The 24,605-nt window shown below is 35.6% G+C and overlaps 1 protein-coding gene across 2 annotated transcripts in view; it reads left to right on the top strand.

Annotated features, from left to right (window-relative positions):
• The window catches only part of COG5 (component of oligomeric golgi complex 5), a 125,916-nt gene that overhangs the window by 47,317 nt on the left and 53,994 nt on the right, over positions 1–24,605 (top strand). For both annotated transcript variants that reach the window (XM_081800706.1, XM_081800705.1), the window contains 3 exons: positions 9,098–9,302; positions 14,053–14,214; positions 16,157–16,256. In XM_081800706.1, the coding sequence (XP_081656832.1) occupies positions 9,098–9,302; positions 14,053–14,214; positions 16,157–16,256 (467 nt within the window). The remainder of the gene's footprint in view (positions 1–9,097; positions 9,303–14,052; positions 14,215–16,156; positions 16,257–24,605) is intronic.

The following is a 24,605-nucleotide window of genomic DNA, read 5'->3' as shown; positions in this document are numbered from 1 at the left end:
ATTTCAAAATAGTTTGTGGTATGTGTGTGTTTAATGGTACTGTCATTTACTTCTCTTTGGTCATCTGCTTTCTTATTGTTCTTAACCATTACAAGCCTTTCGTGTTTTTCACATGCTCTCCTCTTTCCCATTCTGCTTACTCTCAGTGACCAGCCTTATCTCCTGGGTCATCAAGACAGTTAGTGTCATTAGGAAACACTTTCAATATCCTGTACCTTCCCTCTAAAGAAAAGCCTTATTTTCTCCCTGTGGATCTCTGAGTGTGAGGTGACAGTCTTATTCTTCAGAGCTACCCATTCACTGTTAGCCACCTGCCTGCTTTGTTTACCCTTTGCTCAAAGTAACACCATTCATAGGTCTCTTAGTTCTGTCTTGTGTTTCTCATTTTCTTTTGATTTCTTCCCCTCAGGTAGGAAACCTATCCAAGGTGCTCTAATCTCGTAAAAACTAAAACAAAACTAGAGAGTACCTCTTTAGTTACTATTTGATCTCTTCTCTTTTTATCCAAACTTCTCAAAAGAGTAGTTTGCACTTTTTTGTTTGCACTTTTCAATGGTCTGCCACCATTCTACTGAAATTGTTCTCATTAAAGTAAGCAGTGACCTACCCTTTTAATTACCAAATCCAGGAGATGTTTTTCAGTTCTTACATTACGTGACCTATCTAGCTTGCGTAGTCGAAGAAGCTACTGAGAGGAAATAGAATATTTTGGGAGAGAAAATTCCATTAATATTTCACATTCAGAGTAGTTTGTTACTTCTGATAGCATTATTACTTTAATAACTTCCTTTGGGAGAACTTCAAAGCAAGTTGTTTGTAAAGCACCTTCCATTTATATAGCACATACAGTCCCTGAAAGTGTACTGTAGTACTTCTTAAAATTATAGACAGACAATATTAAGGAATGCAACCATCTGCAGAGTTGAAGATTATACACAATGTAACAGATTGTCTAAGTAAGTAATATTTTGGCAGAAAATATCTAAAGGGAAATTTTCCTAGTTAGGAACATGTTCTTTCTGATTATAAATGTTCATGCTTAGTAAAAAGAAGTTCTACTAGGTATAATAAAATATAACCCAAGACAATGAATTTACTTTATTAAAAAGGAAAGGGGCTTGGGGCACATGGGTGCCTCAGTCGTTAAGTGTCTTCCTTCGACTCAGATCATGATCCCAGGGTCCTGGGACGAGCGCCGTGTCGGGCTCCCTGCTCCGCGGGAAGCCTGCTTCTCCCTCTTCCACTCTCCCTGCTTGTGTTCCCTCTCTTGCTGTTTCTGTCTCTGTCAAATAAATAAAATCTTTAAAAATAAAAAATAAATAAATTGATTTAAAAAAAAAAAGGAAAGGGGCTTGAACTTGTTACCTTGAAAATTCAAAATGGCTTCTATAGGATATCTGCTGCTTTAATTATCTATAGGTGATAGTTATTTCCAAAATGACTTCTAAGCTTTATGTCTGTTACTTTTAGATTGTAGTTTCTAGGTAATAGTATTTGTTGACCAGCCTGTTGGGTTAGGATATATATTTTTTTAAGTCTTAGTAAAAAAAAAAACAAGATAAACATTACCATTTTAAGCTCTTTGAAATTAGAACATAATTCCTCTTTTTTATCTGATGATTTTCCCAGAATGTCTCATCCCCCTTACTTTGCCCTATTTTTCGTCATAGCTCTTATCACTTGCTAATATACCATATTATTTATCATGTCTGGACCCCTTTCCCCCCCTAGAATGTAATCTCCATAAGACACAAAATACCATTTTGATCGTGGCAGTATTTTCAATACACAAAAAAGTAACTGGCACACAGTAGGACTTCAATAAGTTCTTGTTGACTAGAAGGCAGAAAGGAAAAGAGGAAGGAATCAAGTAAGAAAAAATGCCAGTGCCCTCTTAGAAAAGCTTAAGAACTTAAGAACTCAACAAAAAAGCATTTTTTGAAATATGTTTGAAATATTCTGGCAAGTAAATCTTTCAAAAAATGTTTAAACCCTTTGTACAGTATCATTCTCTTAAAACTCTTACACAACTTCAAGGAGATGATTCATACAATTAAGAGAGCTATGTGGTATATATCTGTAGTGCTTTGGAAAACCAACTGTGAGTAAGAGAAACACTGAGGAGATACATATGTTTTAAGATTTAGAGAGCTTTAATACTTGACATGTATGCTAAAACCCATTTTCTTTACCTTTTTAAAAATATAATGATATCTGGTTGTCCTGAGAAGTAGGGGGATAAGCAACCTCTATGAATTATTAGTACATTCTTTAATGTCGATTTTTTTAATGTTAGAATAATGTGCATGTTAAATGATATTGTGATACATTTCTTAAAAGTTAATGTACAACTTAAAAATATATATTTAGGAGATACATCTCCCACCTTCATTTAGAGTACCTTTTAGAATTTTGATCCCTGTGATTGAAGCACTCCTTCACTGTAGAGTTCTAATGGGTTTATAAGGTACCATCCTAAGTACCCTCTGTTTAGCATATAAAGACAAAAACTTGGAGTTTGCTTAAAAAGAGGAATAACTGTTGTTGAGAACTTGAGTCTTTTTTTAAGAAAGTACTAGAATTTTAAAGAACCTAGAGGAAGGTGAGTCTTAGCCATCAAATAAGTTTTTGGAGACTTTCTTTGCAGGGACAATTTGATCATGTAATTCTCTGATAAAAATCTTTGATTGGTTATACACATAACCAATAAAACCAATACATACATCAGGTCATTATATTGTACACCTTGAACTAATACAATGTTATAAGTCAATTATATCTCAATAAAACTGAAAAAATAAAAATAAATTTAAAAAGATTAAAAAGTTTTCATTGACTCCCTGTTACTCTTTTTTTTTTTGAAGATTCTATTTATTTATTTTAGAGATAGAGCACGTGAGCAGGTGGGGGGGGAGGGGCAAAGGGAGAGGGACAAGCAGACACTGCCCTAAACAAGGAGCCCAACATGGGGCCTGGTCCCTCGACCCTGAGATCACAACCCGTGCTGAAATCAAGAGTTGGACACTTAATCGACTGAGCCACCCAGGCATCCCCTGATTACTCTTAAAATATCATTTATTATAGTATAAGACTGATAAAGAAAAAAGTAAGAGTATCATAATACACCTAAATGAATTTTTCAAATCTTAATATAGCTGTGTAACCAAGATGAAGAACAGAATCAAGATCAAGAAACAAAGTATTACCTGACCCAGGAGCTCCCCTCAAGTCTCCTAGTTTTGCCTGCCCTTCTCCTATAAAAGAGTATTCACTCATTTCTAATGACATAGATTTTTTTAAAAAATATTATTTTATACAGATAAAATTATCCAGTTTGTACTCTTTCATTTGCCATCTGACGTCTCTCGCTCAGCATGTTTCTAAGAATCCTCTATATTGTTGTGTGCACTGGTAGGTCATTCTCAACGTTGTAAAATGTTCCACCATATTATTGATGAGCATTTGGGTTGTTTCCCATTTTGAGCTATTTTAAGTAAAGTTACTATGACAATTCTGTCCATTTTTACTGGGAATAAACCTGGGAATGGAAAATAGGTACACATAGTAGACAGAATTATATGCCTTATAGAGATTTGCATGTGTTACCTTACATGGCAAAAGGGATTTTACAGATGTGATTTAAGGATCTTGAGATGGAAGGATTGTCCTAGATCATCCGGGTGGGCCCAGTATAGTCACAGATGCCTTTAGAAGGGTAAGAGAGGGGCAAAAGAGTCAGAGGAGGAGATGTGATTATGGAAACAGAAGCTGGAGTTTGTAATACAATCGCTGGAAGGGGCCCACAAGCCAAGCAGTGGAGGCAGGTGGAGAAGTCAAGGAAAAAATCCTTTAGGACCTTCAGAAGGAACACAGCTCTGCTGATAACTTGATTTTGGCTTAGACCAATTTTGTACTTCTGACCTCCAGATCTGTAAGATAATACATTTATGTTGTATTAAACCACCAAATTTGTGGTAATTTGTTACAGCAGATATGGAAACTAATATAGTATGTAATAGAGTTTATATGTGGTCAGCTTGAGTAGTTACTGCCAAAGAGTTTTCAAATGTTGCACCAATTTAAACTCTCCTTGGCAGTCCACTTTTTCTCATATCCTTGTTAACACTTGGTATTGTTTGTGTTTTTTTTCTTTAACCATTCTGGTGGACATTTAGTCAGATCACATTGCAGTCTTAATTTTATTTCCCTAATGATTAATGATATTCATTTTTTCCACATATTTATAGGCTATTTAGATACTGTTTTTCAAAGTTTCTGTTCATTTCTATGAAACGGTCTGCCTTATTCATTCATAAGATTTTATTCACATATTCTGAAACATTTTACTGATCTCTTTTCTCCCCCTTTGGCAGTCTAGTTATACATATGTATGTTGATCATTTCAATTCATTCTAGGCCTGGGTTGGATTGGGGTAGTTGCAGTTTTAATAAGACTCAATCTATCTCTAATTTTTCTTTTTCTTGGGCATACCTCTCCCAGGCTTTTAACTGAGAGGTTGGAGGGTCTTTGTCTCCCCAGCCCTGAAATCCCGAGTTTGATCTAGCTCTGCCATTCAGAGGTTTCCAGACAAGGCTCTTCAGCCTTCTGCTTCATGAAACTTCAGAATCTGGTGAATGTCTTCATGGGAAGGAAGACCTGCTTGTGTTTGTGGCATGTTCTCTCCCCTCAGCTGGCCTTTGTTTCCTGTATGTTTCCACAGATAAGAAGGATAGTTTACCTCTGACCTTTGAAGTTTTAGACCTAGTTCCCCGGCTTCCCTTGCAGGTCCATAGCTAAGTAAAATCTAAAATGGGACACTAGGGATGAGAGTCCTTAAGTTTCAAAATTTTTACTCCAGTCCCATGAACCACTAAAAGCTCTGCTAGTTTCTTCTCTAGCAGAGGTTCTCGGCTTGGTACAAACTTGAATTTATAAAAATGTATATGGCTTCTTTAATTGTTACTGTGGGAGCCCTGGTCTGGCCTCCACTCTTCTTCCTCCATTACTCCCAGGATACATTCCCAACATGACTTTTCTGGTCCCTTCTTATCAGCGCTCATTTTTTTTTTCCTTTCTAATTTTTTGTCTCTGTATTGGAGTTTCAGTTTGTGATTGAATCATCCTCTTGCTTCTCAGTTTTACAAATACCTGAAACACATGTCTATTTCCTCCCCTTCATCTGGATAACTCATATTCGTCTTCCGAATCTCAGTTTAGAAATGAAGTGTTCCTTGATGTCTCCCTACCCATACACATGCTCAGATATGGGTATGACATCCTCTGTCTGCTCCCATAAAGCTCTTATATGTCCCCAACTTTAGTAATTATCCCACTGTTTCATAATGGCTCACCTCCTTGCTTGTCTGTATCTTCTACCACGCTCTAGAAAAAGCTTATCTGTGTACCTCTGTTCCATACTACATTCTTGTCACAAAGCACAGTGCTCATTACATTTGACATTCTGTTGAAATGGATGCCTAAAGTGTTAACTTAATATTTAAAGGCTTTAAGAATTAGGAGGAAATCTGAGGAGAAAAACTAAAAATAAAAATACCTTTCAGTGGGGCGCCTGGGTGGCTCTGTCATTGAGCGTCTGCCTTCAGCTCAGGTCATGATCCCAGGGTCCTGGGATCGAGCCCCACGTTGGGCTCCCTGCTCAGCGGGAAGCCTGCTTCTCCCTCTCCCACTCCGCTTGCTTGTGTTCCCTCTCTTGCTGTCTCTCTCTGTCAAATAAATAAATAAAATCTTTAAAAAAAAAAAAAAAGATTCGGACACTTAACCGGGAAAAAAAAAAAACCTTTCATTAAAAAAATAGTAAGCACTTAAAAGCTAAATGAGATCCTAATGTGAAGTACTTTTAGAAAACAACAGTTTGTATGTATGTATGATAAACAGGGACAAGAAAGGATGGTACAAAAATGTTGGGGTGATTATCAGAGGATAATAGAATATCAAATAATTTTTACCTTTTTCTTTATATCTTTATGTATTTGATCCTTTGCAATGAACATTGTATGTCATCAATTATAAAATATGAAGCAGTTTTCATTGAGGTAAAAGAAGAAAACAAACATGAGACTAAGATATTTAATTAAATCCTCCATGAGGATTTGTTGAATGCATAAATATGACCCAGTAGTTACGGAAATGGATAAAGCACTCAGAATTGAAGAGTGGAGTGAAATAAAGAGTTCAGAGGAAAAAAATCCCCAATTTACCTCAAGTATCAGGATAAAGTCCAAATGGATCAAATAATTAAATGTAAACTATGAAACATTCGAGGGCTGGAAGAAAACATTAGTGAGTAAGCTAGGAATAGGGAAAACTTCTCTAACTGATCTAACATCTAGAAGCAATTATGAAAAGATTGATGATTTGATTATATTAAAAATTTTACATGGCAGGAAAAAAACCTTAAGCAAAATAAAAAGACAAGTGACAAACTTGAAAAACATAACTTACATCAAAGAAAAAAAGCTAGTTTCCTTAATACAAAAAGCTGCTAAAATGAGATGAAAAAGACCAACAACCCTAAAGAAAAAAAAAATGTAGATACCTTTTATTTGGAAAAGATGTTCAGTGTCCCCCCATGAACCGAGAAATGCAAAATTAAAGTAAATAGAGACACCATTTCTCATCTTTCAAATGAGCAAAAAAATTTTAAAAAGTTTAAAAACACACTCTGTTGATAAGCCTGTGGAGAAATGTCACTCCTCACACATTGTGAATTCAAATACAGACTTTATTGGAGGGGAGTTCATAGTATCTAAGAAAGTCATATAAGCATTTGCTTTTTTACTCAGCAATTCTGCTTCTAAGGATCTATTTCATAGACACATTAGCAAAACTATGAAAAGACATATTCACAAGACTATTCTTTGGATCATTATTTGGAATAGAAAAATACTGGAAGTAGCCCAAATATTCATCACTTAGGTGATTAAACAAACTGTGATGTGTCTATAGAATGGAATGCCATGCAGCTATTTAAAAAGAATGAGAGGCCAAAAAAAAAGGAATGAGGAATAGCTTTATATGCTACTATGGAACGATCTCCAAGATACATTAAGTTAAAAAAGTGGAGAAATATGTGTGCAGTGTGCTATTGTTTACCTAAGATAGGGAGTGGTATAAATATACATTTTGGCTTATATTTTTAAGAAATGGAAGAATGAACCATAAAATCCAGAAAATGATTACCAATAGTGGGAGTGGGGGAGGGGGAGGGTATCTGTGAAGAATACATTAGGGGAGACCAGGGATAAAAACTAGACTTCTTTGAACCTACTTTGTTGTGTAGATTTAACTTCAAAGTCCTATAAATATTTTATGTAGTTATAAAATGGAATGAAAATGAAAGAAGAAATTACTAAAAATCAAAAGTAAAATGGAAAATCTTAATGCAGATGTTTGTCCAGTTGGTGGCAAAACCACATGGAGAGGCACTCTTTCATTTGACTACTTTATAGTAATTGGTTTTCTAGCCCTATTGGGATATATTGAAAGAACAATGAGAATTCCCCCCAAAATCCCATGAACTCTTTTAAGTAATCATGTTACTGATGGTAGTATTATTACTGTTATTCTCAGACTGTTGTGTGTGTTCTATGGAATGCATACTTGATTCTGTGAAGAGGGCTGAAAACTAGAAACATTTATAGGGGGATGGAGGGTAAGAAGTTGAAGGGATTTTTTTGGGTGACCTTTATTTTTTTCTGTGAGATAACAAGGGTGGTCATTTTCATATTGTAAGTGGATTCAAGATTAGCTAGTTAGGTTGGAAGAGAATATGTGTGCTTTATATTCCTGCGAAAAGGGATGATTGTAGGATAGAATTCATACCCAGTTGGTGGATTCTGTAACTTTGTGTTGCTGCTATTATAGAAAAACACAACTAGGAAACCTCCTAGTGATCATAGCCAGATATAGGCAGGCAATTATTCTGTCCTAATTATATGGATATATAGTTTGCACAAGGGATAACCTCAGGTGGTTGTTTTTTGTTTTTGTTTTTTTAAGTCTGATTCTCCATTCAAGACTTAATGTTTTAGCTTTGATCAAATTTTCCATTCAAAAGTTGCATTTTAATGTCTGCTTATCTTAAGTAGGGCTTCTCTGTGTTTTAAAAAGTTCTGAATGGGAGAGGATATTTGCAAATGATATATCTGGTAAGGGGTTACTATCCAATATATATAAAGAACTCATACAACTCAGCACCCAAAAAAACTCCACCAAAAACAAAAACAAAGAACCTGATTAAACATGGGCAGAGGACCTGAATAGACATTTTTCCAAAGAAGACATACCAACAGGTACATGAAAAGATGCTCAGCATCATTAACCATCAGGGAAATGCAAATCAAAACCACAGTGAGCTATTACCTCACATCTGTCAGAATGACTAGAATCAAAAAAACAAAAAATAACAAGTGATTAGGATGTAGAGAAAAAGGAACCCTCGTACACTGTTGATGGGAATGTAAATTGGTGCAGCCACTGTGGAAATATTATGGAGGTTCCTCAAAAAAATTAAAAATAGAACTATCATATGATCTGGCAATTCTACTTCTGGGTATTTATCCAGGATTTTTAAAGATCTCTTTCTATTACTGATTCCTAATCTAGAACATACTTTGTATAACTTGAAAGTTTTTACATCTATTCAGACTGTTTTATGGCATCAAATATTGTTGATCTTGATATTCCACTTCAAAATGTACTTTGCTGTTTTGGATGAAGTATTATATAATGTCAATTAAGTGAATTTGGGTATTGTTTAGATTTTCTATATGCTTACTGATTTTCTGTGTACTTGTTTTATCAGTTATTGGAGGGAAGGAATTGAAATCTTCAATTGTAATTGTTGATTTGTCTGTTTTTTTATAGATTAGGCTTCAGAATATGTGTTTCACATATCAAATGCAGTGAATAGGAGGAAAATTACTTTTACTAGCATTATTTAAAAAAGCCTCATTAGAATATATCTTTGGTTTGTCCTTTACTATAGGCTATTTGTAGCATCAACATATACAAAAGAAAATTTATTTGCCACATTTTATTTTATTTTCTTATCCATGTTATTATTTTGCTTGGCAGCTTCTATGTTTTTGAAACAGGCATTCGAAGGAGAATACCCTAAATTATTACGTCTTTATAATGACTTATGGAAGCGTCTTCAACAATACAGCCAAAATATTCAAGGAAAGTTTAATGCGAGTGGAACTACAGACCTCTGTGTTGACCTACAACACATGGAAGATGATACACAAGACATATTCATACCAAAAAAGCCAGATTATGAGTATGTTTGTTTAATCAAATCTGTTTGCTGTCATGATAAGGATTTTGTCTTCTGTTTTTATTATAAATTAGAAAATGGGAATATGCTAATCTTCTATATATTTGTAATGATCATGTTTTATATGTATACCATAGAAGACTTTGCAATACTTAAAGGAAAAAGTCAGACTTGATCCTTAGTTGAGCAGCCTAGTTCCTAACTGGAATCTGATGTAAAGTACAGCACCAAGTAGGGTGAGTAGAAGTTAGGAGATGAGCATATGTGGTCACTATCTTTTAATTGGTAATATACCTGTAATTACATCAGATAGTATCATTATTGATGGACCATTGGCATAAATATGATATAAAAGTAGCTGGTGTGTTCAGGAACTATAAGGGAAATAAATCTTATGATGGGATAGCTTCTCAGTCTGTAGGAAAAAACTGAGTATAGTCACAATTAAACCTGAAATCTCTTAGCTTACTCATAAAGTACAGTGTATGTAGCCATAGTTAGGTGCAACTTTGGAAAACAGTATACCATGTCAGTAAGTTTAAACCAGCCAACTTTCCTCCTTAGTTGCAAAAGAATATTATTTTCATATTTCTCTTTGAACAACAAATCAATTGATTGGCTTGCACATTTTCTTTAAACACTAGAATCATTTACTGTGACAAGGCTGACTCAGGTAACAGCAGATTCTTACCACCTACTTTGTAAAAAAATGCTGGGTGGATATAAATGTTTCTCTTTCAGTTTTTATTTTTCTAAATACTTAAATTGTATCCACCATTGTAAGAAGTCCTGGCTAGTGAAATATAGGATGTAGAAGTTTTCACTGGCAAAATAAATGGCATGGCTGTAGGCTGGGAAGATAGAATGAGACTACATTTTTCTCTTCAATAACTCTTTTATGCTAAACATGGAAATTAGGTAAGATAATGGAAGAGGGGCAAGAGAACTTAACTCATTTCTTGATCTACAAAGATCTAGTAAGTTTTTTAAATATTATATAAAATACAATATATAGTACCATTCTATTTTTTATTTTTAAATCCATATTCTGGCCCCTAAAAAGGTCTGGAAGTATACACAGCAAATGGTGATAGTGGTTTATCTCCAGGAGGTAGAACTTCTGTTTTGTATTTTGTGCTTTCCTTAAAATTAAAAAGGAGTGTGGTCCAGGAAAGAGAGGAGACAGAACCCTGTTAGTACCACCGTTTTCCTTGGGTGACTGTGGGCATACGCAAAGCTATGCCTCTCTGGTTTCACCAGAGAGGTTTCACACTGGGGGAGAAATAGACTTCACTAAAATAATCTAGCCAGTCACTAAACAAGCCCCGAGGTGCGGAAATCTAGTACCCAGAGTTGCAATAATGTATTATCTGAAATGTCCAGTGTCTAACAAAAATAATGAAGCATACAAAGAAATATAACAGTATGACCTATACACTGAGGGGAAAAAAAAAACAAAAAAACAAGCAACAGAGACTGTGAGAGTGACCAAACATCAGATTTAATAGAATAAGACTTCAAATTAGCCATTAGAAATATGTTCACAGAAGTAAAAGAAAGCATGATTAAGTAAAGGACTATATGATGACCATGTTGCATCAAATGGACAATATCAATACAAAGATGAAAATTATAAAAAAGAATCAAATGGAAATGCTGCAGTTGAATAGTTGTCACTGAAATTTTAAAAATCACTAGAGGGACTCAACAATAGATTTGAACTGGCATTTATAAAATTAGCCAACTGGAAACTAGACTTAATGTAGGCCTAAAAACAGATAGGAAGAAATGAAAAAAAAATGAACAGAGCCTCAGAGAAATGTGTGGCACCATTAAACATACCAACACACATGTAATGGGAGTGCCACAATAAGAGGAGAGAGAGAAAGAAGAAAAAATATTCAAAGACATAATGGCTGAAAACTTCCCAAATTTATTGAAAAACAACCTACACACCCACGAAGCTCAACAAACTCCAAGTAGGATTAACTCATAAAGACCACAAACAAGACACATCATAGTATAAGTGTTCAAAGTGAAAGACAAGGAGAAAATCTTGATAGCCGGCAAAGAAAAACTACTCATCAGTTATAAGGGAGCTCCAAAAGATTTACAGCTGACTTCTCAGCAGAAATAAAGGAGACCAGAAGGTGGTGGGCTCGAAGTGCTCAAAGAAGGAAATTATGAAGCAACAATCCTATATTCAATAAAGCTGTTGTTCATAATGAAGAGAAGTTAAGACTTACCTAGATAAACAAAAACTGAGAGAATTTGTTGCTAGCAGACCTAACTTGCAAGAAATAGTACAGGAAGTTCTTTTTTTTTTTTTTTTAAGATTTTATTTATTTATTTGACAGAGAGATAGCGAGAGCAGGAACACAAGCAGGGGGAGTGGGAGAGGGAGAAGCAGGCTTCCTGCCGAGCAGAGAGCCCGATATGGGACTCGATCCCAGGACCCTGGGATCATGACCTGAGCCGAAGGCAGACACTTAACGACTGAGCCACCCAGGCACCCGGTACAGGAAGTTCTTCAGGCTCATAACCAAGTCATCTCAGTTGGTAATTCAAGTACACGCAAATAAAGAGCACCAGTAAAGAGAGTTAGGAAATAATAAAAGATACTACAAATGCGTATTTTCTCCTTTTTTTCTTACCTGATTTAAAACGCAGTTGTATAAAATATGTATAGAATGTATTGTTGGTCACCTGCCCTTGCCTTATCCTATCCAAAATAGGATGAAAAAAAAAAAGAGACAGAGAGAAAGACAGTTGAACACATTCTTTCTGGCTTGCTTGCTTTATTTTTCTCTTAAAACTTATGATTCTCATATTCCATATTTAAAACACTTAAAAAATTTGTGTTTATTTTTGTGTGTGTCTTTCTCATTAGCAACATTAAGTTTCTCATTAGTAAAGTTTAAGAGGACAGGGAATTTTGACTTCACTACTGTATTTCCCACACCCAGGAATTACCTGGCAAATTGTAGAGACTTAATAGTATTTGTAGGAGGGAAGGAGATGGGGACAGTGGGGATATGAAAAGTTGTGTTCAAGCTTGGAGATCTTAGAAGAGTAGTTGAAAATGATGATTCAAATATGGAAGCTCCTTAGTAAAGCTAAAATAAGAGCAGACTTCTCAAACAGGATGGGTTTTAGGACAGTTACCTGTTTGTTTTTTTTAAGATTTTTTTTTTAAGATTTTATTTATTTGACAGAGACACAGCAAGAGAGGGAACACAAGCAGGGGGAGTGGGAGAGGGAGAAGCAGCCTTCCTGCCGAACATGACCTGAGCTGAAGGCAGACGCTTAACAGCTGAGCCAGGCACCCCAGAAAGTTATCAGTTTTGACATTGTAGTCACCAAGGCTCTTTAGTGCAGATTCAGAGACAGGAGGAGTGTTAGTACTTATAATTCAGAACTGAAATATCTGCAGAAGAGGAAAGAGGCTTCTTAAGATCAGTAAATAACAGGAGCAAAAATAGTAAGACATTTAAATAGATGGCATGGTCTTCAATAGAGGATTGCCTCAGGCAGATTTAGATACCGTCCTCCCTGTACCCATTGTATTCTATCTTCACCTATTCTAGAAATCACTATAGTTAGCACTTTACCTGCACATTTCTTCCCTGCAGTGTAAAGTACTTGTAATCTACATCTTCCCAACACTTAACAAGGCCTGGTACATAGTATTCTCAGTAAATACGTGCTGAGGGAAATACTTATTGAATGAGAAATGTTAAGAGATAACTATGGAATTATGATGTACGAGCCAAGAGCATTGTGACCTCTAGGGCTCATTAGATGACCAGAAAGGGTGGGAAAAGAAAAAAGCCGGGTTTCATAAATTACACGATAGAGCAAATCAGATGTTTTTAAGGTTGACATTTAGAATGAAGGGGGATTTGTTTAAAAAAAAAAAAAAGAATGGAAGGACTGGTAGAGGGATTATAAACAGGAGCGACGTGAGGAGATACGGAGTTAATTATAGGAATAAGAAAGCAGATGGAAATAATGGTTGTAGACATTTGATAGTAATTGCCAAAGGAAAAGTAGAAGACCTGATAGTGGGACTGCTAACTGAAAATACAAATAATTGGAGACATGGGAAGATTAAGAAAGAAAGATGCGTATAGTAGGCTAAGTTCCAGTTTGTGAAGAATATGGTGAAACAAATGAGCTTAGAACTCCAATTGAGAGGATTTATGTGATTGCAGCACTTTCAGAAACACTTTTGATTTGTCCCCATTCTGTTCGTTTGGCATTGGAAGGCTGATAACAGCCTAGACCCTGTGCACTTCCCTCTCGGGGAGCTCTGTGAGAAATGGCGGCTGTGGGGGGAAAGAGTCGAGTCAGTGGAGCAGGTTTCTGCTCACTTGGCTCTCTCGTGAAGCTTTGATACTCTCTGAAAATTGAATTTCCTAAGCAAAGGCATAGCCCCATTAGAATTAGTAAGATTTTACATTGTTATTCTTTAAGTTTCAAATGACAGACTTACTACAGTAGATAATGGCATATATTATATGACATTTATACATAGGACTTATTTATAAATAAAAATGTTTAGTTCTCAATAAATGTTTAGTTATGAAATGTATTTGTAAATATATACATTTTTAAACAGAATTTTTTCTTTTTGTTCATAAAAATGTTTTATAAAGAAGATAGGTTTTTAAGAAAGGTGTTTACAACCCAATACAATAGCATTTAGTTTTGTATAATCTGAATTCAGTTTTAATAAATTTTGCCCTCACAGCCCAGAAAAGGCTTTGAAAGACTCACTGCAACCCTATGAAGCTGCTTATTTATCGAAATCTTTATCTCGACTCTTTGATCCTATCAACTTGGTTTTTCCCCCTGGTGGTCGCAATCCTCCTTCCGCAGATGAACTTGAAGGTATCATTAAAACTATAGCAAGGTACGTATTTTTATATAGTGGCATGCTGTAAAATGCCTGCCACATTCGTTAGTGATGTTTTAATTTACTTCAAATTATTCAAGTAATTAGTCCTGCAATTAAATCAAGAGTTTTGCAGTGAATCAGTACACATATAGTAAGTACTTAAGATTCCAATTAATAAAACCATTTAAATACAGTCTAAAAATAGCTTATTATAATTATTCTGTATCTTGTCAAGGATGCAAAGTAAACCTAATTTTTATGCCATAGTAAATAATATTATATAGTAAAATAAGCACAAAAATAATTTTACAAACTGAGAAGTTAAAGCAGAGAGCTTAGTGTTTATTATCTTAAATCCATAAAGTACTTAATGTCATACACCGGATTATAATCTTGATTAGCCTACTTGTGTTTGCTATTTTGAGCTTTCTAAGTGAATGTGACAGCTTTTAAAACTCTCAAAAGGCAAGGTATCCTTGTAGAGGTGCCACCTGAATGCTTGCAGACAATGTAATTATACTGTTGCCTTAGACATTTACACTTACCCAGATGAATTTGCAGTTAAGACTATCTCAGTTCCTGTCACAGCTAACAAGTTGTCATAACAGTAGGTCTGTACATTTGTAGATGATCATTTTGAGAAATAAAAATAGTAGTTAGGCAATAGAGGGCCAAAGTATAGAACTGTCTAGATTGTTTTAGACTGCAGATTTGAAGCTGGTGACTTGCAGGCATGTGCAGTAGGATTAAGAAGCCACAGAGATAATGTCTGTGAGCATATATCCAGCTGCAGACGTACCTATATGGTGTCGAAATTGCTGTACATCTTGATCTTGAATCTTTCCATAATTATCGTGACTTACCAAAGTCCTGACTAGATTTTTTTACTGTAATGTCTCTGTTATCTGTTTGGTATAGTAGTGACAAGAACAATCTTGGATTCAATTTGATTTTTTTTTTTTTTTTTTGCAATTCGATCTTTTGACCTATTTATGGAAATGTTAAAGAGGCATCTCTCCCATTCTTCTGGGCAGCTTGGCAATGCTGTAATCAAATATAACATGAAGCTTGAAGAAGCATAGTTATTGCCAGTATTCAGTAGCATTTGAAAGTGAGCATCAATAAAGTTATGTCTCACTATTTATGAAGGGCATTTTTATCACACACGGTATGCACCAGTGTTGTTTCAAAGTCCTTCACTTTCTTCATAAAGAGAATCTGTTAAGTGCCAAGATGTATTTTGCTACTTCAGAGAATCATTACTTTTCCTGCTTTCTACCTGTGTATGGGTTTTTGTGCAGTTTTTAACTCCTAGTATTTTTTCCATGGTCTTTGTAAACACTTTTTTTTTTCTTTTTGGCAGTCCCAACCAATCCAGTGTTAAAGTTGAAAATAAGTATGGCAAAGGAATACTTCAAGACTCCAAATTTTAAAATTTCAAATTAAATTTTTGTTGTGCTTTTGATATATTTAAAAAGCTACTCTACAAAATAGCGTGGATTGACATAATTTCTACAGAAACTGAGCATCTTTATGTATCATGTGTAATTTATATTTTTAGCCTGTGTCCTTCCAAGGTCATCATTTCCATTCAAAAGCTGTCATTTCCTTGCAGATGACTGTGATATGCAGTGTCTCGTATTGCACTTATCAGTATTAACAAGAGTGCTACTTTAGAAATCTGAAGACAATTTACTCTTAATCACAGCCTGAACCCACACATGATGTGCTTTTATTAATGAGAAACTGGTCATTAACCAAACCATCTCAAAGCACTTTTTCCTAATGCTGAATTTAGGAGGAAAAATTAAACAATACAACCAATTCTTGGAAGCAATCAGTGAAATCTATAAAAAGAATCACTACACTGCTTATTGGGTTTCAGTTTATATGTTGTTCTCTTCTTTGTTGATGAACTATGTTGCTAATAATTAAAGTCTGTTTTTGTTTTATGCAGTGAACTAAATGTAGCTGCGGTAGATGCAGACCTCACATTAGCCGTGTCAAAAAATGTGGCAAAGACCGTCCAGTTATATGGTGTAAAATCGGAGCAGCTTGTAAGTGATACCCTTCTGTTAGAGCTCGTGATTTTGTTTAAAATTGCTAATTCTACTTGACTATAAGTATCAGTATTGAATTGACTGAATATTAATATACTGGTGGTTTTACTTTATTGAAATTTTGAAACTTTCTGATGAGCTTGAACCCCCCAAAAAGTTAGATCTATTTAAAAAATGGCCCTCCTTCCGTTGTTATCCTTTCAGAATGTAGGAAGGTTTTATAAGGCTTTTTAAAAAAATGCTTGTACCACCTTATGGCCTAATTTATATATATATGTCTCAGATTGATCAAAATTCCCCTGTGTTGTGACCACTCACCCCAGATATCATTCATGCAGTTTACCTGTTGTGAAATTGACTTGAACTATTTTTTTTTTTTTTTTAAGATTTTATTTATTTATTTGACAGAGAGAGAGATAGCGAGAGCAGGAACACAAGCAGGCTTCCTGCCAAGCAGGGAGCCCGATGTGGGACTCCATCCCAGGACCCTGGGATCATGACCTGAGCCGAAGGCAGACGCTTAATGACTGAGCCACCCAGGCGCCCCTTGACTTGAACTATTAAAAAATGGCTAGAGGAAGTGAAGTGCTTAAAATTGTAATAAAAAATGTTGATTTACTTTTGAAGCTTTTAACCCTAGAACATGGAAGTTTAACCCTAAAATAATTTTATTTGAAGTATTATTTGTATTTAAAATAATGTATAATTAGCTGAATCATAATCCTAATTTTATGTATTAATGTTTTAAAGTTAAGCACACATGTTTAAATAGTGTATATGTATGCTAACTGAATCTAAAGAACAAGGCTTTAGTTTATTTTCAGCTGTGCTGCTAGATAAATTTTAAGGCATGTGCCAAAATCTCTACTGTCTTTATAGGAGTGACCAACTATGTTTTTCACTTTAGCCTCTCTGACTGCTCCCAGATGAAACATCATAAAATGAAGTAATGTGGTTTTACCTATATCCTAGTAGTTCTAGTTGGTTCTGGAATGATTTTTAGGGTAGGTTGGTAACAAATTGAACTGAAGGAATTTGCATAAAATGATCCTTGGTGGGAACAGTCATATGTGGCTTCTTTCAGTTCCAGTGGATGGCCGCATTTTATTTGCCTGTTAATGTGCTGTTTTCTATTCAGTTGTTCTGGTAGCCTTGACAAGCAATTTAGAAGCAGCTTTTTAAAACTTTGTTTATTGAAAACTGGCCCTGTACACAGACCATGGCAGCTCTTCGTAGGTAATTAGATGACTAATTTTTCTCTCAAACTTTTTTAGTAGAAGCTTTTTAATGATGTTCATTGCTTTTAAAAGCGTGGTTTGTTGCTACAAATGAAATTCAGTATTATATCCAATAGCATCTAGTGTAATTACTGAAAATGTCAGGAAAAAAATCATTAGATAGTCCCACCTGAGAACAACATTGTAAGGAAGAACCAGCATATGTATAGAAAATATTTTGCTTTTTTCGCTCAGCATAATAAAGACATGTATCATATGATCTCACTGATATGAGGAATTCTTAATCTTAGGAAACAAACTGAGAATTGCTGGAGTGGTGGGGGTGGGAGGGATGGGGTCTGGGTGATAGACATTGGGGAGGGTATGTGCTATGGTGAGTGCTGTGAATTGTGTAAGACTTTTGAATCACAGACCTGTACCTCTGAAACAAATAATACATTATATGTTAAAAAAAAAACAAAAAGAAGAAGATAGCAGGAGGGGAAAAATGAAGGGGGGGAAATCGGAAGGGGAGACGAACCATGAGAGACGATGGACTCTGAGAAACAAACTGAGGGTTCTAGAGGGGAGGGGGGGGATGGGTTAGCCTGGTGATGAGTATTAAGGAGGGCACATGTGAATGGAGCACTGGGTATTATGCACAAACAATGAATCATGGAACACTACATCAGAAACTAATGATGTAATGTATGGTGATTAACATAACATAATAAAATTTAAAAAAATGCCCAGTGGTCCAACCTCAAAAAAAAAGAAAAAAAAAAATATTTTGCTTTTCTGCTACAGGAGGTGGCAGTGGTAATGGTAAAGTGTGACTTCAGTTAAGACACTAATGGTAGGGGCGCCTGGGTGGCTCAGTCGTTAAGCATCTGCCTTTGGTTCAGGTCATGATCCCAGGGTTCTGGGATCGAGCCCCTCATTGGGCTCCTGCTTCTTCCTCTCCCTCTGCCTGCCACTCCCCCTTGTGCTTGCTTTCGCTCTCTGTCAAATAAATAAAAATCTTAAAAAAAAAAAAGACACTAATGGTAAAAGGTTTTGACAAAATTAAAATATATCAACAAACATTTGATTGAATTGATACTGGTGGTCAGATAGTCTGTGACCTAAATTATAAATTACTCAGGCTTACGAAACTTACAATGCTGAAGGCTAGCCAGAAAGTCATTTTCAACTTTGATTTTAGTGCCTAAAGAGAGCCTAAGCATTAAGAGTAGAAAAAGCAGCATATGCTTTATTTTAAAAATATATTGATTAAGGACTTAAGTAATCTCTTATTTTGGGCTAATAATACTATTTCTGTTACTCCTTTATGTTTTTAAATTTGACGTCTTTTATTCTTTGATCTTGCTGTATTCCTGTTCTTTTAAAATTATTTCACTGAAAACATTTAGAGGAAAATAGCCATAATGTATTAAGTCTTCGGTGGGAGAAAGACTTGAAACAGAATTTGAAGTAGAATAACTACTTTATCTGTAAATGGAAATGTTGACTTGATATATGGTATGACATGTTTCTATAAACGGAGGATTCTTTTTATAGATGAAAAATTTAAGTCCACAAGGTTGGGAAGTGACAGAAATCAGATCCTTAATGGAATGTTCAAGCAGTGAGATGAAGGAAGGCTAGAATTTTCTAGACAAACGTGTTTTCAAAAAGGGGGACTTGAAAATATAGAACCTGAAATGTAGAATGAACAGCTTTTCAGAATCCTAAATTTATTTCCCTAAAGGTCAGCTGTGCAAGTTTGTTGACTATCAGAACATTTTAGTATACTTAACTATAGCTTTAATTCCTATCAGGAGATAAGCTCATAAAAGGATTTTTCAAGTTGATCCCTTCTATGAACCATTCTTGTGGTCATCTCAATCACTGTGTATTTAGATAAATTCTTCCACATGCTTAGAAAAGCAATGTTATTTCTTTTTACCCTCATTGTTTTAATATTCTAGGATTTGGTAGAGTATAACATACAAATTATATGTATGTAGTGCGTGTATATGCTTATAATAATCTGAGATTTTATCATTACACATGTGTTATTTTCTGTTATTAATCAGCAAAATTAGATGTCATACAAACCTAAAACTCTATAGGGACAAATTCTTAAGTTCTTTTCTCTGACTCTTAAATGGCACCAGAGAATTCATTGCTTGAGGTTAGGTAAGGGCCATAACAATAACAACAGTTATTAACCAGTTATAGCGGCTTGGATGATGCCAAAGCCATTATGTGTCTTACGTCATGTACTTCACAACAGCCCTGTGAAATGGCAGTATCCGTATCTGCCACTACAGAAGGTGGAAACGGAGGCCAAGGAAAGTTAATAGCATGCCCCAAACAGACTGCTGACAGTAGGAAGCTAGCTAGCAAGTGTTGACACTAAGCATTTAAACTCAGATTTGACTCTAGACCATGCTTTAAACTGTATTGTGCCTCAACACAAATACATTGTTTTTTATTTGAGAAAAGTAGGATTGTTCCCTTGTTTACTTTACAACATGAGATAGAGATCTAAATCTACTTTAATACATGCATGATATATTTTATAGATGTATTATAGCTTATTTAACTTCTGTGGCCTTAATGGTTAGTGTCTTGGTTCATAACAAAGTGATACCAGCTGGGTGATTTATAAGCAGCATTGATGTATTTCTCACAGTTCTGGAGCCTGCAGAGTCCAAGACCAGGACAGCAGCAGGTTCGGTGTCTAGTGCGGGCCCTTCACTAGGTCACTGACGGCTGTCTTCTCCCTCTGACCTCCCAGGGGGCAAGGGGGCTCTTTCAAGCCTCTTGTATGAGGGCACTAATCCCATTCAGAGTGCTCCCCTCTCATGACCTAAGCACCTCCCAAAGGCCCCATCTTCTTGGGCATTAGGTTTCAAGGTATAATTCAGGGGTGGGATGAGTGGGAAGGATACAGACATTCAGAGCATAGCAGATATTTAGATGGTTTAGTAGTTTCGTTTAGAAAAAAACAGAGATTTAACCTTGCATTCTCATATGTAAGGGTTTACCGCCTCTAGTATGTATTTAATCTAGTGTGTAATGTGAATATCAGCCTCCTAGGTGGCCTTTTGTGAACAAGAGATCAGTGTTTTTTAGACTGTCTTTATTTAAGAGTTCTCATTCACTTGTTTTGACAGGAGTTGTGAAGTTATATATAATTTGCTAAGTAGAATTTTATGTTCAAAATACATACCTGCAGATATATATATTTTATGATTGAACTGAACAAACTGATTATTTAATGGTTATGTATTGGTAATTTGTTCGTATAGTTCTGAAATGTGACCTTTAGAAGAAAATGTTATTAGACCTTGCTATTGTAAGTTTGAATCAATGTTTTCCTTGTGCTCTGTATATTAAAATGAAATTAAAATATTAGTATATAAGAGTTATTGTGGTACCTTTATAAAGCTTTATAGGCTTGTAAACTTGTGATGTCAAAATTATAGGCAAATATACTAATAAGTAGTCCTTTTAAAAGGTAAACTGTGAGGACATTTACCAACAATAACTATTATCTGATGGTTTCAGGGGATGACATCTAGAATCTTGGTGTAAATGTCAAATGTGATAAACTGTGAGAAAGTAGATTGGCATTTAATTAGGTTGCAGACCATTTAAATGGAAACAGTAATAGGAATGACATTTAAAGGGAGGTTTCAACTTTAATGCAGGTCAGTAGCTGTGTATGAGGTTAGTAGTACTAGATGGCAGTAGGGTTTTTGGTTTTTTGTTTTGTTTTGTTTTGTTTTAAGCTTTATAAATATACCCTTTATTCTTTGTGTAATTTCTTAAGCAGTTTGGAGACTTGACATTCCTATGGTGAAAGAAAACCTACATGTGTGATATTTAAATGATGATAGAGAGACACATGGGTTCAACTTTTTTAAACAGATTATTTAATGCAGATTTAAATGTCATCTACCTGGATACTGTTCCATATAATATCATATGGTAATAATCTATATTATTAACATTAAAATAATAAAAGGTTTTTAAAAATGTGAAATCACTTGAAAGAGTTTTTATATTAAGTGCAAATATATGAAACATGTCAGTAGATTCTTCAGCCCAAATGCACTTTAGCTATAATACAAATACACTGAGCCCTTTGGGTTACCTACTTTCTTTTTTTTTTTTTTATAAAGATTTTATTTATTTATTTGACAGAGACACAGCGAGAGAGGGAACACAAGCAGGGGGGAGTGGGAGAGGGAGAAGCAGGCTTCCTGCCGAGCAGGGAGCCTGATGAGGGGCTCGATCCCAGGACCCTGAGATCATGACCTGAGCCGAAGGCAGACGCTTAACGCCTGAGCCACCCAGGCGCCCTGGGTTACCTACTTTCTTGATTCTTAGACTGCCTTCCACTCTTTCTTACCTCCGTTCTTGCATTGAACTATTTGGATCACTCCTTCTTTCCTTTGAGATCATTTTCTGACTTGCTTCCCATACTTGTGAGAGCTTGATTTTCTGTGGGCTGTGCCAGGTCAGTAGTTAATGGTCATGTTAGTCTAAGATTCAGTAGGCCAGAGTGAAGACAGAAAGAAATGTCAAATAATGGTTATTGTCTGCTGGTTAACTGAACATAATAAAAAAAAATGATTATTGTCATTAGGCGGTATTTTCAAAAAAAGTAAGAACTGCAAAGTTGTTGGCCAAAGCCTACAAAGTCTGTATTATCTGTTGCCATTAGAACATTGCCCGACAGACAACCACAACACCTGAATGGCATACAACATGCACTTAATGCTTATACTTCTCCAGGCAGATGGAGGGCAGCTAGGTTGCTTATCCTTTTTTTTTTTTTAAAGATTTTATTTATTTATTTATTTGACAGAGAGAGAGAGACAGTGAGAGAGGGAACACAAGCAGGGGGAGTGGGAGAGGGAGAAGCAGGCTTCCCGCTGAGCAGGAAGCCCGATGCGGGGCTCGATCCCAGGACCCTGGGATCATGACCTGAGCCAAAGGCTGACGCCCAACGACTGAGCCACCCAGGCGCCCCTAGGTTGCTTATCTTGGTTGGGTTTGCTCACAGCAGGCTGGCTGCTGATGGAGGCTGACTTCAACCACAGTTAAATACTCTGCTCTGTTCTGCATGTCTCCTCCTGCAGCAGGCTCTCTTGGGCTTAATCCCATGATGAAGGTAGAAGCACACGAGAGAAAATACTCTCAAAAGTCTGGCTCACCAAAATAACCCAACCACAGTGCAGTATTAAATTGCAAAGGATGGGGATGCAGACAGGGATGAAGGATTGGGACCAATTGTGCCATCTGTCACAAAGCCAAATTAGGAACATGGCAATAACAAGAAAAGAGAGTTCATGAACTTTTCTTTTTATTCCTTAATGTCCCTACTTGAATCCTGTCTGTATGTATTAAATTTTTAAAAATATCTATTTATATATGTATGTATTTTTTTTTAGCTATAAAAAATGGGAGTTGAAAATCTGCATATAACTCCCTAAAAACTAAGAGCCTACTATTGACTGGAATCCTTACAAATAACATTAAACAGTCAATTAACACACATTTTGTATGTTATAATATCATATACATATATAATAATCATATACCATATTCTTACAATAAATTAGAGAAAAGAAAGTGTTATTAAAATCATAGGGAAGAGAAGATACATTTATAATACTGCATTGTATTTATTGGAAAAAATATATGTGTAAGTGGACCTGCACAGTTCAAACCCATGTTGTTCAAGAGTCAGCTGTGTTATTTTTAGGTGCACAACATAATATTTTTTATTTTTTATTTTTATTTATTTATTTATTTTTTTAAAGATTTTATTTATTTATTTGAGACAGAGAGCATGAGAGGGAGGAGGGTCAGAGGGAGAAGCAGACTCCCTGCCGAGCAGGGAGCCTGATGCGGGACTCGATCCAGGGACTCCAGGATCATGACCTGAGCTGAAGGCAGTCGCTTAACCAACTGAGCCACCCAGGCGCCCCAACATAATATTTTTTAAAGATTTTTTTTTTTTTAAGAGAGAGAGAGAGTGGGGGAGGGGGCAGAGAGAGAGAAACTTAAACAGACTCCCCGCCTGATATGGGGCTTGATCTCAGTGACCCTGACATCACTACCTGAACTGAAACCAAGAGTCGGATGCTTAGCCAACTGCACCACCGAGGTGCCCCTAATTTTTTTTCTTGTGGTGAGAACTTTTTTTTTTAAGTTTGTTTGTTTGTTTACTTAAAGTCATCTCTACACCCACTGTGGGGCTTGAACTCATGACCCCAAGATCAAGAGTCACATGCTTTTCCAACTGGGCCAGCCAGGCGCCCCTCTGGTGGTGAGAACTTTTAAGATTTACTCTTTTAGCAATTTTCAGTATACAATACAGTATTGTTAACTATAGTCCTCTGCTATACGTTATATTCCCATGACTTACTTATAATAGAGTTTTATATTTTTTGACCATTTTCACCCACATTTCCCCCACCCCCTGCCTCTAGCAATCACCAATCTGTTCTTTGTATCTATGAGTTCTTCTTTTTAAAATATTCCAGATGGAAGTGATATCATGCAGTATTGATTATCTGTCTGGCTTATTTTACTTAGCATAATGCCCTTAAGGTCCATGCATGTTGTCACAAATGACAGGATTTCCTTCTTCTTTTAATGGCTGAATAATATCCCATTGCATATATGTATGTATACATGTATATATGTGATGTATGTATGAATATGTTTATGTGTATACATATATATACATACACATATATATGTACATATATCTCACATTTTCTTTATCCAGTCATCCATTCATGCTCACTTAGGTTGTTTCCAGGTCTTGGCGAGTATAAATAATGCTGCAATGAACATAGGAGTACAGATATCTTTTCAAGATAGTGATTTTCTTTTCTTTGGGTAAATACCCAGAAATAGAATTAGAAGTAGATCCATATGATAGTTCTATTTTTTAATTTTTTGAGAAAGCTCCATAATGTTTTCCATAGTGGTTGCACCAATTTATATTCCCAACAGCAGTGCCCAAAAGTTGCCTTTTCTTCAGATCCTCACTGCTTGTTATATTTTTTGTCTTTTTTGATACTAGCCATTCCAATAGGTATGAGGTGTCATAATATCA

This window comes from Leptonychotes weddellii, chromosome 12, assembly GCF_054177405.1.
Source record: "Leptonychotes weddellii isolate Sample4059 chromosome 12, ASM5417740v2, whole genome shotgun sequence".
NCBI lineage: Eukaryota > Metazoa > Chordata > Mammalia > Carnivora > Phocidae > Leptonychotes > Leptonychotes weddellii.
The sequence above is the reverse complement of the archived record's forward strand: the minus strand, read 5'-3'. Positions and strand labels throughout refer to the sequence as shown.